The sequence below is a fragment of the Nothobranchius furzeri genome, chromosome 4, assembly GCF_043380555.1.
Source record: "Nothobranchius furzeri strain GRZ-AD chromosome 4, NfurGRZ-RIMD1, whole genome shotgun sequence".
Lineage (NCBI taxonomy): Eukaryota > Metazoa > Chordata > Actinopteri > Cyprinodontiformes > Nothobranchiidae > Nothobranchius > Nothobranchius furzeri.
In genome coordinates, this window is record NC_091744.1 from 13,714,808 (window position 1) to 13,734,434 (window position 19,627).

Sequence of the window (19,627 nt, forward strand, 5' to 3'; positions counted from 1 at the left end):
CACTGTGTGCTTCAGTGGCTTCATCATTCCCTTTCATTCATTACGAGGGCCACAAGTGAACAAATTGACCCATTTGCCCTTCTACCACGGGTAGCAAATAATTCCACTGTGTAGGCCATTAACAAGTATCTCAAGGGTTAAGAGGGGAAATGCTCGGGCAGTCAGATGCGCGATTAGACACTAAGAAGATGAAACGTCTTTCATTGTTTGGCTGCTTATTGTTTCACGGAGCTCACATTAGAAGAGTGGCTGACTCATAAACTTAATATCATTTTATTTGTCTTTATTTTTAATGTACAGCTACATTTACGCACACACACACACACACACACACACACACACACACACACACACACACACACACACACACACACACACACACACATGCACACGAGCAGATTATTTGTGTCGTTTCCTCTCGTGCATGTGGCGGTGGATTATTCTGCCAAATTCTAATGATCAGCAGACCTGGTTCCCATCACTGTTTAGGAAATGTAAGATGCAATTATGCAAAGTATGGTGAGCACAGAGCCAAACTCTTCATCTGTCCTCGACGTGTGTGTTAGTGTGCACATGTTTTCTTTACGAGGGGAGCCTTAAGCGATGCAGCTTGCCAGTTTAGTCGAGGTCTGCACCTTACATGGCTAGACTGTGGTTCTGCCAGTGACATAGCTTTCAAGGAATTAGTGTCACCAAGCCAGAAAGCTCACAAAAGAGACCAACTCTGAGTAATCGTACGCTGTGCGTAGATGTGTGTGTCAGGGCGGGATGCATGTGTGTGCTGTTTGTTCATGTGTCTCCACACATGTCTGCAGTGAGTCCTGTTTGGACTAACTGGTCCTCTGAGTCTTTGGTTTCAGCCGCTGTCAGAGGGATCCTTGTATTTTTCCACATGCATGTCAGAGGATTACATAGTCCTTCTGCTGTTTTCACTGACCTGCACACACACACACACACACGCACACACACACACACACACACACACACACACACACACACACACACACACACACACACACACACACACACACACACACACACACACACACACATCAAAGCAGTGCCAAGTAGTGGCCGGCCGTAAGTTTGGGGGGGGGCACACTTGCCCACTCACCCAGCAGGCTGCTGGCACAAACTCCACATGTGGCTGCAGGCTGTGCCAGTTCACAAGTATGTTCTCTGTGTCCAAAATATGGCTCGGATCAGTGTTAGAAGTGCACAAATGTCTAATGAGACACTAATAATGAAAGCAGTTGTGAAGGATAATTCTCAATTTTTTAATAGATAATCTCAGATTACACTCATTTGTTATTCGTACATTCTGACATTTGAAATAAATTGAGTTTTATTTTTTTAAAGGGATTCTATCTAGTTTAGGCTTTTTTTTATCTCCTCGCCGTGCGTTCATCTTTTTAGTACCTTAATCTAACATCTGAAATGTCTCCTCAGCCTTCATTGGTGTCTACAGGAGTGTTTCATCACTGAATCCCGAAAATCAGATGTGTTTGTGATCTAAAACATGCAGGAAATGTCCTGGAAGCAGACTCCAGTGCCAGGCATGTCAACTCCACTTTACTGAGTCCAACAGAGAGCAGCCCGGCACTCTAAAGTTGCAAGTGCGGTATTCTGGCCACAGAGGAGAATGGGGGTCGGAATGATATTTCATTAACCCTTTAAAGGATAATTTTAGGACATGCTGGCTCAAGAAAATGATTAAAAAATGAAAAAGTTGCATGGTGTGGCTTTAACATGCAGGCTGAACATGAAAATAGTCTAATAGTCCTGCTTTAGCCTCTGATAGAAAATAGATGGGAAACACTCAGATCTACGTCACATTAACTCACCTATCGATCAGGAAGGCTGTTGTTGGTTTAGTGTTCAGGGGAGAGCAGAGCACATCTCGGCTAGTAGAAGATAACTGTTAGCATTAGCAACTCCACAACATGGCAGAACTCTTTCAGGCGTGTGTTATTTGTGAAGATAAAACATCACGATGGCAACGCAAACATTATTTCTAGAGTTACATTGCTGTTATCCAATCAGAGGCAACATGTCTTCCAGTCCTGCTGTCTTCTGCCACCTCTCCTCTAGCTAACATCTACTTACTGAAACAGAAGCCTCTCAAGATAAAAATCACGAGGCGCTTCACGAAAATAAAACATGTAAAATATAAAAAAAAGAATTTAGAAAATAATTAAAATATATTTAAAATGAGATAAAATAGAACATCACCAATGTAAGATAGTGCTTGTCCATGTAAGGCCCTATAGACCAGAACCAGGATCTTGAAATGAACCCTGAAGTTGACTGGCAGCCAGTGAAGCTGGAGGAGAAGCAGGGTGATGTGGGTGTGTTTGGAGGACTTGGTCAGAAGCCGAGCACAGGCATTCTGAACCACCTGTAGACGGTTCAGGGAGGTTCTGCTCAGACACGTGAAAAGAGAGTTACAATAGTCTAAGCGTGAGGAGATGAAGGTGTGGAGAACTGTCTCAAGTTCAGAGCGGGACAGAATGGGACTCAGCTTAGCAATGTTCCTGAGATGGAAGAAGGAAGCGCAAACAAGAGAACTGACATGAGAATCCAGGGTGAGAGCTGGGTCAAAGGTCACGCCAAGATTCCTGACGGAAGGTTTGGTGTGAGAAGCAAGCTGACCAACAGAGTCAGAGCTTGTCTGGGGCACAGATGAAGATCTCAGTCTTATCTTCATTCAGCTGTAGAAAGCTCCCACCATCCAGGTTTTGATAGAGTCTAAGCAGGTGTGTAACAGCTGCAGCTTAGACATCTCATGGGGCTTAAAGGAGATGTACAGTTGGATGTCATCTGCATAAAGATGGTAGGAGATTCCTTTGAAGGAGCTCAGGATGTGCTGACGAGGAAGCAGATAGAGGAGGAAGAGCAGAGGCCCCAGCACAGAACCTTGTGGGACACCATGGGTAAGAGAGGTGGTGGAGGACCTAAACTTGGAGACGGCCACAGAAAAGGAGCGCTCAAACAGATAAGAGGAGAACCACTCCAGAGCAGTTCCTGATAGGCCTACCCAGTCTCTCAGCCTCTCCAGTAGCAGGTGATGGTCAACAGTGTCAAAGGCTGCAGTCAGGTCCAGCAGGACCAGAACAGAACAGTCCCCTGCATCAGGTCATTAGAGACCCTAAGAAGAGTTGTTTCAGTAGAATGAGCTCTACGAAAACCTGACGCCAGAGCTCCCCCCCCCCCCCCCCCCACACACACACACACACACACAGAAATACACTCACAACTCATTAATTTATACTGGAGACCACTGCAGATGTGTTGGAAAATAGGAGTGAACTTGTTCTTTAAGCCAAATCATGAATCTTTAGAATAAAATCTAAGATCGATAATTAAATGATTGTCTTGAGCAAAGTCACTTAGATAATTTGCATAGAAAATATTTTCTAAATTTGTTATAACAAGACAGTTGTGATATTTTTTTAGCAAATTAAAGGAAAATATTGAAAAAAGAATAACAATTTCATTCTAAGCCGTTGCTACACAGCAGGAAAAGAGACTTGAACCAACCCAACAGGTATACATGTGTACAGAGTTATAAGGGGCATTAATAATTAAAGCACCTGTGCACTTTTTCTAAAGGGAACATATGGTGTGTATAAATTATCTCTAATCAATATATGGAGTTTAGTGGGAACATGCTTTCTAATTATGTCCCGGTCTGACCACATATCAACCACTTCTCCCACTTTTTTAGCCCTGCTCCCATCCCACTACTCCTCTTCTGTCGGGAGTTTTGGCCTACACATGGGACGGCCTTAGACCTACAATACAAATCAATGAGCTCACACATTCACACACTGCAGACAAGGTACAGACTCCAAGACCTCTGACCTGAACACCTCAAACCCTGCAGGTTGATCAATAGTAAGAAGAAAAGCATTAACATCTCATCGTTTTCATTCTGCACTAATCATTTTTTCAATGCTACCTCTCCCTCCCTTTCCTCCTGTCTTGTGCGGTGAAGAGAAAAGTTTATTTCCCCGAGCTCCCTGAGAAATCAGCATGTATACCTCTGTCTTACCTCCAAGCCACAGCCAGACACCCGGTTAGAGGCTATTACAATCATTAGCGCTCTTCTTCCATCCCAACAAGACCCAGACAGAACCTGGACATTAGCTAATCCATACTTATTGCATCTGGGCTCCTCTTACCGCCGTGTAATTCTTATGGAGAGACATATTAGCACGACATCTCAGGCTGGCACGAGTCTACGAGGTGAGATGCTGCGCTGACACTAAATCGACTTAGCTGGAGCCTCGTGGGATGTTGTAGGGCACCGCTGCAAGCTGACAACCAGGCGCAGTCGGCCTGTATTGAGTTTCGGTGAAGGCTGTTTTAGCGTGTAGTGCTGCACAGGGCAGAAGAGGGGATGGAAGATGCTTCAGCTCATTGGGTTTACTGACAGGAACCTTGCAGACCGCAGGGCTAAAAACAGGATCAATAGCATTGCACTGCATGGCACTAGCAGACCAGGGCAGACCCAAACACGAGGAGATCGCATTACACTTAGCTTTAAATCACAATAAGGCTGCATTGTTATCAATACGACACAAAAATGTTCAGTTTGCTCTTAAATTACAGCATTTATTTATCTGTTGCACCATCATATCCCCCTTGAATAAAACATAATTGCATATTTGTGCAAACAAATCTTTCCCCACATCCAATGAAACAAATTTTTTCCTGATGATCCGGGACCCATGCCTCCAGGTGGCCTTGCATCACCTCCCTGAACAAACAGAGCAGCAGTTGGATCCACTTCCCCAGTGTCACCGGGGCCGGGCCCAGACATTGTGTGGCCCGCTGACACGGCCACCCAGCCTTCCAGGGACTCGCTGCCAGGTCACGGAGTTGGCTTTTATTAAAGGAAGTTGCCAGGAGAGCTGGTGGGAGTCGACGGCGCTCCCGTCACGTTGCAGACTAAAATTCAGACACTTGTGGAGTGCACGCCCATCTCTGTTTCAAACAATAAAAGAAACAATGAAGCAGTTAAGTACTGTATAACCCCCCCAGGGCCCCTCCACAAAGAGAATGACAGCTCTTATTTTCTTGATTAGAGCCACTGACCCCCACTTGGTTCTTCCTACATGAGCTTCTTTAAACAATGTTCCATCAAATGGAGTTTAAAGTATAATAGTTCAGCAATAGAAACACAAAAATTACACAACATGTCACACGTATGAAGTAAATTACTATAAGTGGCTTTTATAAGACACATGATGAATGAATATTTGTGGTCTTGCAGGGCAAGTGCAGAGTTTAGAGGACCACGAGGAAAAATGAAAGTCTAAAAAAAAAGAAAAAAGAAGAAGAGAAGTGAAGTAGATGGAGTGTTTTAAGGACCAGATGTGCTGTGGATGGATCGAACATCTGCTTTCTCTGTGAGATAGTATTGAAGGGGCTTTATACGTTTACCTTCTTCACCAGACATCTCAAAAAACATTTGCTTTTCAAAATGAAAATCCTCATAAAGTTGTTCATATTTTATTTTTAGCTGTATGCTAATTTTTGGAGTAATTTAACCTCAACACAGTTTCCTAATATACAAAGAATTAGACTTATGTTTCTGTTTCCTGTGAACATTCATTTGTGCCAACTCAGACTAACCAGTCTTGTGAAGAAAATTGTAATTTGTCAAGAAAAGAGCAATTATGATATCATGAATAAGTTTAATTAATTAACAATGGCATATAGTTTACCATCTGCATATACATTTGTAATTTAATTAGCAAGGATTTGTGCATCATTCTTTGGAGCTTCTGCAGTCTTTTGCTCATTTTAAGCATTTTTTGTCATTTTTGATCTACTCTGTTGGAAAAATGTCACTATTATTATTATCAGATAGCCAAATCACAATCTAGAAACTCTTTCTCCTACCGACTGTTTGATTTACACTTCAAATATGCAATGCCTACCTTTTTCTTGTAATGCACCATCATTTTATTTTTACTTCAGTCATAAATAGACGAAACGAAGCAGCTGCTGTTTTGCCAATCTCCAGATCCCAATTGTTTTATATTTTCATAAAAAATATATATAAATCCAGCTGGTCTGTTGGCGTGCAGATATTTCCTTAATCATAAACAAAAGGCCTTTTATTTTATTTGACAGTTCAAATTTTAAATAAAGAACCAGAAGCACAAGTGAAATTGGGTCAAACAGTGATACATGTCATTAATCTGTCAGGATTTTTATGTTCCATAAAGATATTTATTGTACTAATTCAAATGTGTAAGTATCTGCCACTTGCCGTCTGCTCCAGTTGGTGTCATCGTTTTAAACTTAACATGAGCGACAGAGATTCGCATACACCCCCGTATTCATCCAGTCAGGCAGTGAAAAATAATCAGAGGGGGGAGTGGGCTGGAGGAAAGGTAGCGGGGAGTGAGATAGAGAGAGGGAGAGACTTGAGTTAATGGTCTTGCATCTTCCAGGCAGCATGTCAATAATGGCTCTGATCACATTAAATAAAGAGTCCATTAGCTTATTCTTTCTCTTCCTGCACGCTGCACAGCAAAAGCACAGGAGCAAGCTGAAAAGCTCTTCTAATGCAGCGTTTCTGCGTGTTACAGACACCTCTATCTGCTCCCTGCTGGACCAAAACAAGATGATCTGGAAGGTTTACCTGCTGTACGCTACAAGCCATTATTCATTCTTTAATTTTTTTTACCTCCGGGACATGAAAATAATGTGTAACAGTGAGAAGATCAGGATATTAAAGCCTAAACGAGGAGGAAAAATAATGCAACACTTTATTTTTAGTTATTTAACACTTTAAATAGAATTGTGCTGATGCTGTTTTTGGCTCAGTTGTAGCCAAAACAAATCATATAACATGAAAGAGGAACAGAAATGACGGATACAGCAAGACATGGCAACATTAATGTAGCCAAAGAACAAATTGTGAGCATATGTTAATGCACCTACTCTGTTACGGTCTCCTGCCAAAATAGTAATCAAGACAAAGGAGATGTGATATAAGTGGGAGAGAAAAGCATTTCTACCACACCACACACACACACACACACACACACACACACACACACTGGACAGACAGACCATCTCTCAGCCGCCTCACTGCCCTCCATCAGCCCTGGAGGGAGCACAAAGGCCCCCACATCTGTCTCCCAGGCCCACGACAGACCTGGCTGCTGTATTCAGACCAGAGACATCACACGAATCATCCTCAATTAATGTGAAACATCAGACGATCCCTTGCTGCTTCTATCTGTCCTCCTTTCTTCTCCGAGGCATCCCCTCTAGCTGGGTGCTGGGTCTGCTGAGTTTTACACATCGGCCACGGTTATGCTTCCTTAGCACAGATTGGAGAGGTAAGCCGACATTGCTGTTCTATTGTGCACTTAGTGCAGAGAGACAAGGAGTTGATACATCAGCGCCGAACCGTACGCCACTCACATGATAGGAGGTTCTTAAGTCAGAGAGCAGCCGGCTTTGCTCTGCTGTGCACTGGGGCCTGAAATGGTTTCCAAGTGCTGCCCAGTTCGGGCCGTGGCCAGAGGATTGTCCTGTCCACTTTTTAAAGAAGGGACAACCTTTGAGCAGAAATGAAGATGAGGACGGAGGAGGAGGTAAAGAGTCTGAAGAGGTAGATTGATCTAAGTCAGGAGACCTAAAAAAATGACAGATTTGTTTTTGAAAACGGATCACAAAAGAGACAAGACAGTAGAGGAGAAAAAGTGGGAGCTGCTCACAAAAGGCCACCTGGAACCCCGCGTGTGCCAGGTTGTGACTCAGCCGTCTGTGTTAAAGCCTTCTACAATATAATAACCCCCATGACCCCTCCTCTCCATCTTCACAGCCTAAAACTGCACAATAAATCTCACTCCAGTCGATTAGTGTGCCCTTAGCAACAACTAACACACGGTCATGAATTTTTAACCAAAGCCAAGAGTTAAATCAGGTTGAGCGGTGAAGCCAGGATATCTGGTGGCTTCGTAGCTGATCAGCGTGTCTGGTACAGCAGAATAAGCCCCGTGGCCTCTTCACATTTACTCTTACTGAGCCTGACAAACAGTCTTCTGATGCTGTGAGGAGCATCAAAGTGACCTTTTCATGGTCCTTAATTAAATGATAAAGCAGGAACCATTCCTGACTGCTCCATGTTCTCATCAGGAATTTCAGATGGTGGTTATTGAATCATCTGCGCTGTCTAAAGGCAGGGCATTATGCTTCTGCAGTAGTGGTACAGTAATAGTTTCATAATTCAAATATTAGAAAAATTTCAATATTTAAGCATTTAGTGAAAAAAGGAAAATCAAATGGTATGGAACATCTATTTTATTTCTCACCAAACTGGTAAGTATTCAAAGAGCAATGTCAAGGTTGTCGGTGAAAATACACAAAAATTCATCATTTTCTTTCTAGAGAAACAATATTAGACACTGCAGTAAAGAAAATTCCCTGTTTTTTCCTTTAACTAAAAAATGTTGCACACATTAGTTTTTTGAGTGTGTTTATGGGAATGTTTTAAATATTTACCATCTTATCATTTATAAACATGTCTGTGTTTTTCCAGACTGACAAGCTAACGGCTAGAGGTGCTGCTGTTGTAAAACCGCTCTGATCTCTCCATTAGTGATTTGTGAAAAGCTTATTTTAGAAACCTTTACATTTCTGTCTGGTTCACAGTTGTTTAAATTATATTGATATTTATGCACTAAAAATACTGTATAGCAGCTCTGGGGCATCCAGGGGTCATGCTTGGCAAGAATCTTTGACTATAATTGTGTAATTGAAGGTCATGGCAGTGTTCAGATATCTAAAGTAACCTTAGCATGATCTGCTGGGAAAATGAAGAGGCTGAAGTTTCATCTTCTTCTAGTTTAGGATGACGGCAATTTTCTCATTGGTCTAGTGTGAACGGACCAACTCCTCACCAGGTAGCTGCAGCTGGGTTAGCCATTAGCTCATCAGTCCTGTAGGACATTAATTTGGTTTCCTCAAACAGAAGTTGTTCAGGAAGCTATAATTCACAACCTTTATTCAAATACACACTCCATTTAGAAATAATTTTAAGCTACCGGTTACTGCCGGCCACTATCAAAATCAGATTTTTCTTTGTATTGTTTTATAAATGCACCATTCACGAGGGATTTAAGGAAATATCAATTCACAATTAATTGCAATAGTTCACATTATGTTCCTAAATTGTGTGTATTTTCCTTGGTGATAGGGGGCAGTACATACCTAAACATACCTGAATTTGTGTTTGAGTAAGACCTTACCAGCAGATGGCCATAAGGGTCAAAATCCCTAGGAGCAAAATCTCCAGCAAAGTGACGAGCACATCAGACTCCTTTTCACTGGCCGCGAGTGAAGAGGTAAACACGTACGTAGTTTTGACTAAAAAAGTGGGAGGGATACAACCGTCATGAGGACCGGGGTGGCGGTCTTTACATTAAGGTTCTAATGGGAAACAGGCTTCAACACAAATGGTTGTTTTCTGCTTGGTCCTAGTGCTCAACCAGTGTCTGTTTAATATAGCGTAATGTTGTTTTTGGACAGTAAAAAGTGCAGGGGACAAAAGTTGACTTTAGAAAAAGTGGGAGGGACATGCCCCCCCTGCGCCCCCCCCCCCCCCCCCCCCCCAAAAAAAAATTACGTCCATAAAACAACGTTTATGAATGGTGAAAGTTTTGTAACCGTTTGTTACAATTCAGTAAATGTATTTTGTCCTCACGGATACCTGTAGAAGGAAACATGGCGTCCAATATGGCGTCACCCAGAGACGTAAACCTGCTCCTGTGTATTTTAGGCCAGATTTCTATGGTTAAATGTTACAAAGCCGATTATAATTTTCAGCAACCGGGCATCATCAACAACATTTAACTGAGTATTTACAGATATTGATGATAAAACTTACACACCTTCTCTTTAACAGTAGCGCATGGACTTTTTAAATTGAGAATTTACATGCAAACATTTACTGTATTTATTGTTGTGGTGCAACTGAAAGTCTGTGGCAGCAGTTTCTGCCCGGCAGTCCTAGAAATCTGGTTTTTAGTATCTTAACGGCATCCTGTTTGGTGATGTATTTTGTATCGCCAGATTCTTGCTAACACACACCTCTACTATTCACTATGGCATCGTTTTAGATGTTTACTGAAAAAAGCTTTGTTGTAGAACTTCATGTCTTTGGATTTAAAACAAGCATTTGAGGGTCGCATTCCAGATGCATTCTGCGGACTAAGAGAACATTACCAAGATAGATCACGCAGTAAACATTTCTGCCTTCATGATTCTTTGCAAATTTTCTCCACCCACGTCTTTATGTAGCAAGAGATTATCCTGTGGTCCATCACAAGGGAAAGCAGTAAAGGTTGTTGTTCACAGATGACCTCTGACCTGCCACATGGGAGCTGGTAGGGGAAGCGGCTTGTGTCTTCGGAGCGCTCGCCCTCTGATGTGATGGCTTGAGGCAGTGGGCTTTGCATGAACCTATCCCCCATGGTGCCCCCCTCGTCACTAGATCCTCTGCATTATTCATAAAGGCCCAAAACAGGGAGGGGTGGGGGGGCAGAAAATGGAAGAGGAAGCGTCAAAGTTCAAGACCTTCTCAGATCACAAGGAACTTCTGCTTAACCTCCCTTGAAGTGGCGAACACAGGAATAGAGCGTGTTTTCCTTTTTATTTTTTTAAAGAAACTGGATTCTGAGAGCAGGACTGGGGATCAATGGGGATTCCCCCGAGGCTTAGCGGAGATCACATTCACTGCTAGGTGATTGGTGAATCAATGTGGTTCCCATGGTTCGCTTTGCCATTGTGAGAACTGATCCTTCCTTTTTTTCAGCTGATCTGTCTCATGATTGGCTGAACTGCCCTTTCACTTTTATGGACCGATACAGCCACTAGCCAGTTTTCATAATGTGCTCATCAGAGGTTTCCTTATTGAGATTTTGGAGAGAAATGGGGAACAGTGTTGTGTATTTTGTATTTTTTCACTTTGCCGTCACAGTTCTCCCTAAACTCAACAGTTACTCATCTTGAACATGACACGACAGATGTGGTTTCCTAATACAGCTAGCCTGCTCACTGTAAAATTGCTCATTTTATTTATTTGTTTGTTTATTTGGACTGACAGTGGTAATGAAGATTATGGAGAGACGATCAAGCTCAGCAATTTGCAAGCAGATCAACTCCGCTCCATGTTAACAACATAATAATACAACGCCACAGTGAATTCAGAAGAAATTGCATCAGCAGAAAGATGAATAAATACACAGGTTGCGAGATTAATTCTGCCAGACACAGAGGCATGCAGATAAAATAAACCAACATGAGAAGCTGTCGACCAGATAAAGTGGGGTGCCCCGTCGTCTCGCTGCTGTAATTATTGGCTAATAGTCATTAACTTGGCAAACAGAGGTTTAGCCGCATTGTTTAAAGGACTCTGGGATGCATAATGACAGACTAATATGTCATAGCACTAGGGAAGAGATGGGGGAGGGGAGGATTAATGAGATTTTACTGGAGGGAGTGTACAAGAATAGGTGGGGCACGCCTGGAAAATATAGGGGGAAGAGGGCCACATTAAACTAATTGGAAGATGAGTGCCTACTTGTAAAAGTGCTTCTAATGGCATATTTGTTTCTCTCGCAGCGTCTCAAGGCTAATGCAGGGGAGTGGAGTTGTGAGACTTATGGTAGTAAAGATTATTGGGGCATGTGTTTGTCTGCTAGGAGATATTTGTAAAACAGAGTGAGAAATGATCAACCGCATCGGCTTTTTTTAAAAGAAGGTTTTTGATTCTGCCTCCTCTTCCTCCTTTTTTTTTTTTTGCAGGGATTGCTTCAGATTTAAATTTTCGGATAAATAGTGCAAAATGCTTTTTGCTCAATTACTAAGGTGAAATGCTTGATTAGCCTCCTCCAGACTGAATCCTGAACACAGAAAAGCTGCTTGATGTTTTCTCGCTCTCGCTTTAACTCAGAGTTGTGGTCCGACCTGGGTCTATTATGGCTTTTCTTTCACATCTGAGGCAGAGAGGTTAGGACACATTATGAACTAGAGGGAAATGAATTCAGTCAGCGAGGACGTGTTTTTCATCTGTAAGGTTTTTGGAAATGTTTGTATCTTTTTCCTAAAGGTGTGGAACACTGAAACCCCATTTTTTAACAATTATTTCTGACAATAATTGGTCACTGTGAGGTTTTCATGCAGGCTGAACATGAAAATAGTCTCCTACACCTATCTCCTGCATTAGCTTCTGATAGCTGGTGAAACTCTAGAATTAGAAAATCCTGATAGATCTACGTCACACTGTCACTAAACGTTCACGGGCTCACCTAGCCTGGCCTGCCAGACTCCTCCTCTGTTTAATTCTGCACAGAGAAACGGTCTGGGAACTCTCCTATTCAAATAACCCCACCCTGTGAGAACTCTAACCGAGCCAACCAGCGCTGAGTAGCGTACGTCACACACCATAACACCGAGTCGAACATGGTGACTGAAGCGGAGTTCGCTGCGGCTCTTTCCTCTGTTCTAAATGACTTGGACACATCTTTAAAACCACAACAAGTAGAAGCGCTAAAAGCCTTTCTTCTAAAGAAAGGTGTTTGCACCGTCACCAAACTCCATTTTTGATTACAGCTAAAAAACGACAGCATCGTGGACGTCACACACAGCGACGCTCAGTTTCTCATTAACAATGAAGACAGCGGCGGAGTTCGCTGCGGCTCTTTGGTCTGTTCTAAATGACTTGAATGTCTTTAAAACCACAAGTCGAAGAGCTTAAAGCCTTTCTTCTAAAAAAATAAATGATGTTTGCGCCGTTACCAGACGCCTTTTTTTTAACTACAGCTAAAAACTACAGTGTCGCGCAGTATCGTCGGCATTTCCGTCTTTTTCTGATTGGTTATTTTTGAACTGCCTAGTCCCGCCCCTCAAGTGCCTCTCTGCCTGTGAGCTACCAGACTCTTTCTCTGCAGAATTAAACAGAGGACGGGTCTGGCGGGCCAGGCTAGGACTCACCCATCTTGACTCACAATATGAAATGTGCACAATGACGAAATAGCGTCCAGGAAACAGCAGAGAACGTTTTGGCTAGTGGAAGCTAACCATTAGCATTAGCAGTTCCACCACACAGCAGAACTCCTCCAGACTTGTGTAATATGTAGAGATAAAACATCTACGTTACAAGTCAGTGGTAGACTAACGTTGCTGTTATCCAATCAGAGGCGAGGTGTCCAAATATCAGGAACAAAGACTCCAAAACCTGCCGTCTGAAGCTCAGCTGTGGCTAACTCAGAGTTCCTGGAAATGGTGTATCGGTGTGTTTGCCCCCTGAGTACGACTTACAACGAACTCATTCCTGCTAGAGACCCCTGCAGATGTACTGATTAAATGTTGAAAATTAAAACCTCAGATTATTTCTGAGAATTTGCCTGCGAGACTCAGATTAAAGTTGTTCTTAAGAATTAAATATAATCTGAATTTTTATATCAAAGTGAAGCACAGTGATAATTATTTATTTGAAGTAGGCATTTATTGAAGTACATCTGTCCAAATAGTTATTTAGAAAAAAAATGAAAAGCACATTTTGGATCATTCACACATCTTATAAGACCTTTTTCTGGTTACCTCAGTGCGTTACACAGATTAGTCCCTTTTTGTCTCTTATAAACATAAAAAGAGACCTCTGTGCTTCTTTGAACCACACTTAAAATTATTCTGTTGCTGGAGCTTCTTAAAGATTCCCTTTTTAATTTGCCTTCTTTTTTTTTTGTTTCAATTAAATCAAATGGAAATACTAATGCCCAGATGGCCGTGCAGTATGAAATAATAGTGTCCAGGCCCGAATTTAAAGTCATACCTCCAGGCTAAAACTCCAGAGCGCACACAGAATGAAAGTGTAAAATGTTTTTTAATGTATATTTAACAACAAATACCCCAGTGACTATTGATGTTTCGTCTCAGAAGAATCTATTTCTCTATATCTGAGGGCATGATATGAAACCACTCACACATTTATTTATTTTTTATTTTTTTCTGTTTCTTCCTCTGTGTCTCTCCCGTGCTCTTTTTTTGCTGCCTCTCTTTAAACATTTATCTTCTGTTTTCTCCTTACAGGCCCTTTGTGCTTTGTGATGTTGGTTTTTACAGCTTTCTACTCACCGAGTCGCCATTTATCTTTTATAGATGCCAGCAGCGAGGAGCACAAAAGAAATGCTACCATTTCAGTATGACTAATTGTCATCGCTTGCGTTACTCCCTTGATGTCACTTGCCGCTGCTCCCTTAAGACCTCATGTTAACTGCACTATTTACACCTTTACATCTTCCTGTCGCTTTTGTAAATTTCAATTTTGTTCACAAATGTACCCTTCACAGGAGTATGACAATGTACACATTTGCATGTAAGCTGTCCCTTTTACTTGTGTATTCATAAAAAATGAACTTTTGGGTTAATGCCCAGCCAGTTGGTTGGATATGTTTATTTTTTTGTTTATTTTTATTTTTTTGTCAATTTTCAAACTATTGTCATGGCATAAAAGCCAAATAAATTGAAGAATTATCATAAAAATATTTTGCTTAATTAGTATCCAATTGAAGCCACAATACTATTTGAGTGTGACCTTTTGAACCAGATGATTTCAATCCATCTTATTTAGAAAACAATATAAAGTCATAGTAATCATCAATGGACAGAACACAACTTTAAAGCATCCTCAACAATAACCTCACATTAACATGAAACTCTGTCTTTGGATCTCCATCATCCCCCGCTGTCTCCCCTGGAGCATTCCCCGCCTTAGAGATGAAGAACAGACAGACAAATGCGTGCCAACCAAGTCTGATTATTGCTTTTCACTAATTATTCTAGTATTTATATTTGATAGTTTTTTTTTGGCTCATAATAAAAAAGCTGCACTTTGCACACGGGGAGTTTCAGCAAGAGTTCAAATTATTTACAAAGTTCATTTAGTCCGTCTCACAGATTAAAGCCTTTGCAATATTTCAAATTACAAAGACTTTCTAATAGCTTCACCTATGACTGGTTTGCCTGGGGAACCGTTTTAGTGCCCATCAGTAAAATTGAAAAAAGAAAAACATTTTTGATGAAGAATGAATAGAAAAAGTGAAGGGTTAGTTTTTGACTAAGCTTATTTGATGGATGTTGCTCCAGGACCTTTAGAATTTCATGAGCAGAAAACTCACTGCTGCTCTGTCTTGTCCTTTGACCACACTGATTATTCACAATCAATAATAGTTTGTATCTTCTTTTTTGTCTCTTCTGGGACATGTAGGATGCTGCAGGCAAGGTGCTGGACCGCTGGACCATCATGTCCCGTGAAGAGGAGATCATCACCCTGCAGCAGTTCTTGCGCTTTGGTGAGACCAAGTCCATTGTGGAGCTTATGGCTATTCAGGAGAAAGAAGGTCAGGCAGTTACTGTTCCCTCGTCAAAGACAGACTCTGGGATTAGAACATTCATTGAAAGTAATAATCGGACCCGCAGCCCCGGGCTCTTGACACATCTGGAAAACAGTAGCCCATCCAGCATTCACCATTTTGAAAATATTCCCAACAGTTTAGCCTTCCTCCTACCATTCCAATACATCAACCCAGTCTCTGCCCCCATGCTTGGCTTGCCCCCAAACGGCCTCCCAATGGAGCAGTCTGCCCTACGGCTTCGTGAGCCCAGCTTACCAAACCAAGGCGAACATGTGGATACCAGTGAATCAGATGTGTCTCTGTCCCCCTTTCGCACCGGTCAGAGCCCAAGTCGAGGGGTACTGGGAGCCATTAACAACACTGAACCTAAGACAGAACCAAGCAACTGTGCGTCACCTATCTCACCAACCCCTTCCACCCAGCAAGCTCAACAGCAGCAGCAGCAGACACAGCTCCAGCAACAACAGCAGCAGGGTCAACAGCAATCTCAGAGTCAGTCTCAACAAGCCAACAGCTTGAGTGAACACCAGGTCCACCATCACTTTGTAAAGGATGAGCCTTCTAAAACCATCACCCATCCTTCATTCTCCTCCAAGATGCATCGAATGCGTCGCATGGGAGCCACCTCACGGAAGGGTCGAGTGTGCTGCAATGCTTGTGGAAAAACCTTCTATGATAAAGGCACACTTAAGATACACTACAATGCTGTCCACTTGAAGATTAAACATCGTTGCACCATTGAGGGATGCAACATGGTCTTCAGTTCATTGCGCAGTCGCAACCGCCATAGTGCCAACCCCAACCCACGGTTGCACATGCCCATGCTGCGCAATAACCGTGACAAAGACCTCATCCGTGCCAATTCCTCTGCTGGTACACCCGTTATCTCCAACAGCAAGAATAGTGGTTTCACTCTCACCAGTCCTGGAAGGCCACCACTTGGGTTTACTACTCCACCAGTTGACCCCATGCTCCAGTCCCCCCTGCAAAGTCCATTAGTGTTCCCCACGCTGAAGTCAGTACAGCCAGTTCAGCCAGTACCCCCATTCTACAGAACACTGGTGTCCCCAGCGGACCTCGTCAGCCCTCCAGTGTCACTGCCAACCAGTCCCATCATGCCCACTGCAACCAACAGCACCACCCTGATGGACCAGCAACAACAGATCCTGGCTGCTGTTGCTTCCCATAATAATGTTCACATGTCTGAGGCAGGTTCTCTATCTCACCGTTTATCTGCTGCTAGTGCCAGTCAAGACCTCACCACAAGCAACAGTGACCCCACCCCTAAAAAGAAACCACGTAAATCTAGTATGCCTGTAAAAATTGAGAAAGAAGTGATCGATGTGGCTGATGATTATGAGGATAAAGATGACGATGACGATGACAGCATGCATCATAATCATCATCATCATCATCACCAGTCAACTCTTCTTCATAACAACATCAAAATGAATGGTAACTGTAACAGCAACAACTGTGGAAGTGGTACGGGACACCACAGTGGCGGTAGTGGGCAGCAGTCTCCCTCCCAAGATGAGCTGAGCCCTGGTTTAGCCCTGAGAGGAATGATTAGACAAAGTGAGGATGAATGTAGGGAAGGCACTGGCAGTGAGAGTAGAGGTGGGACTTCCGAGCTACGATGTATGGACAGCTTTACTTCTGAGGATCAGGACCACGAAAGAGACTTTGAAAATGAGTCTGAAACATCAGATTCTAAGATGTTCTACCGAGATGAGCTGATGGATGGGGAGGAACAGCAAAAGCACAGCAGGGGTGGAAGGGGTATGGACAAGGAGCACGAAAGCGAGAGTAACGAAGACGCACATTTGAGAAAGGAAATAGATGGAAATGGCCATTCTTCACCTTCTCCTCACCAGCGCCCCATCAAGATTAAAGAAGAACTCAGTGATCCAACATATGACATGTTTTGTATGAGTCAGTACGGTCTCTATAACGGAGGCATGGCAGCAGCTGCTGCTGCAGCCGCAAGCATGGCGGCCCTGCACGAGAGCTTCATCTCATCAATCGGATATGGTGCCAGTCCACCCAAGTTCCCTACTTCTCAATCACCAGAGGGAGATCCATGTTCAAGTCCCGACCCCAAGATCTGCTATGTCTGTAAGAAGAGCTTCAAGAGCTCCTATAGCATGAAACTGCACTACAAGAATGTGCACCTCAAAGAGATGCATGTGTGTACGGTGGCTGGTTGCAACGCTGCTTTCCCTTCCCGGCGAAGCCGAGATAGGTGAGTGCAACTCGCTTGCAGTGTCGAGATGTATTTTATTGTTTTTGTAACATTACAAGGTAGGTTTGATTTGGATGTTATCTGAAAAACATTAAGATTTTATAGAAACCTTGTACAAACAGGCTTTTCTTTTTTTTTTATAAAGCCCAGATCATCCCATAATTAATATTTTTTCTTACTTTTGGATGATAGACTTTTTTCTTATTTTTAAAGTAGACCTTAGTGATCTCCAAAGTTTCTAAAGGGCAATTCAGAACGATTTTATTTAGACATGAAGAGCTGTTTTTCATTCACTTACTGTAAATCCCTCATACCTGAACAACTTAAGAAATTCCGAGATTTGTACTCAAACTGACCTACAAACCGCTGACCTATAATCCATCAAGCAGGAAAATGCACCTAAACTCTAGGGACACACCAAGTTTCTGCTGGCCCTTTTAACAGTAATTAGCAACAAAGACTCATTTCTTCTCTGTTCTAATGCTAAAGATAACACTGTTTGATAGACATAAAATAATATTTCTGTACCAAGGTTACTCCCCAAAAGCAATTTTTTGTAAATGCACATTGTGCCATAATATACAGCAGTGCTTAAAAGAGCTGTGGATAATGGACAAGTTTAAGAGGAAAAATATTTGTTAGGCTTAAATTATATCTACAGCAGATTAACAGTCTCTCAATGTTATCTCCCCAAGAAACATTAACCCTCTCAGGCTCAAAATATGTTTTGATAAAAGGACGAACAACTAAGTCCTTCAGGGGTACTTCTGAGTTAATAAATGCTCATGAAATACATATGTGGAGTAACCAGGTAGGTTTTAACTGTTGCATATCTGCAACACCTGCCTCCAGAGGGTTAAACATTCAGCAAAGACCAGTTGGGTTGCACCCTCTTTGGGGAAATTCCCTATGATATACACGTCAGACTGTTCTATAATTGGGTGTATTTTTTGTAAAACAGCTTGATCTGTCTAAATTGTCCCTAGGTGTGTGTGTGTGTGTGTGTGTGTGTGTGTGTGTGTGTGTGTGTGTGTGTGTGTGTGTGTGTGTGTGTGTGTGTGTGTGTGTGTGTGTGTGTGTGTGTGTGTTTGTGTGTGTGTGTGTGTGTGTGTGTATATGGTTGTTTGTCCTGTGTTGTCCTGTGATGGACTGCCACCCTGTCCAGCCACCATCCCCTCGCGATCCTGCACCAGCACTTGTTAGAATATTGCATTTGGGTGATTTTTTTAACTTAGAGGATTTAATGGTCGGTGCTAAATGACAGTTCTCTGAACAGAGTCCTGCATAAGTATGACACACTGGAAAAATTGGACAAAAGCTGTACATTTTCAAATAAAAATACAAGATTTCAAGATAGTCTGGTTCTTTAGAAGCAAAAGAAGAAGTGACTCAAGCTGTTAGCATAATAAAGAGCAACTTTGCTGTTTTTGCAAACTTTTTCTGGTTAAGCTGCCATTTAACATCTGTTAATTTAATGAGAAACTTTTAAAAAGGTACTCTGTGGCATCTGCTCTGTGTCAACTTGAAGTTCGGAAGAGCAGAGTGAAATGTGGAGAAGCACACATTAAAATTTTCACTTAACTGCATGCATCAACCTTCCAGCTGCAACGTGTTGTTTACCTGCCCTCGCCACCTCACCTTTTCACAGGGAGATGAAGGCGCATACATTAACATTGACATCAGTTTGTCAAACCGCTGCATTTATTAGCGCATTAAAAGGTGAGGCCAGCCTTACTCACCTGGGCTTGTTAGCACATATCAGTCCCACACACTCACTCTCTTAAGGATACATAAGTATATATGCATATAGCAGCTTGATGCAGCAACACGCGGGGAAGATACCGAACATCTTTATTGCTCAGAGTTTGAAAAGGTCTCACCAAGAGGTTCCAAACAATAATTGTTTGCATACAAATAAGCATTAAGATTTCACACA

The 19,627-nt window shown here is 42.4% G+C and overlaps 1 protein-coding gene across 3 annotated transcripts in view; it reads left to right on the forward strand.

Annotated features, from left to right (window-relative positions):
- The window catches only part of bnc2 (basonuclin zinc finger protein 2), a 216,919-nt gene that overhangs the window by 186,113 nt on the left and 11,179 nt on the right, over positions 1-19,627 (forward strand). For all 3 annotated transcript variants that reach the window (XM_054743680.2, XM_015965154.3, XM_054743681.2), the window contains one exon: positions 15,299-17,691. In XM_054743680.2, coding sequence (XP_054599655.1) covers positions 15,299-17,691 — 2,393 coding nt within the window. The remainder of the gene's footprint in view (positions 1-15,298; positions 17,692-19,627) is intronic.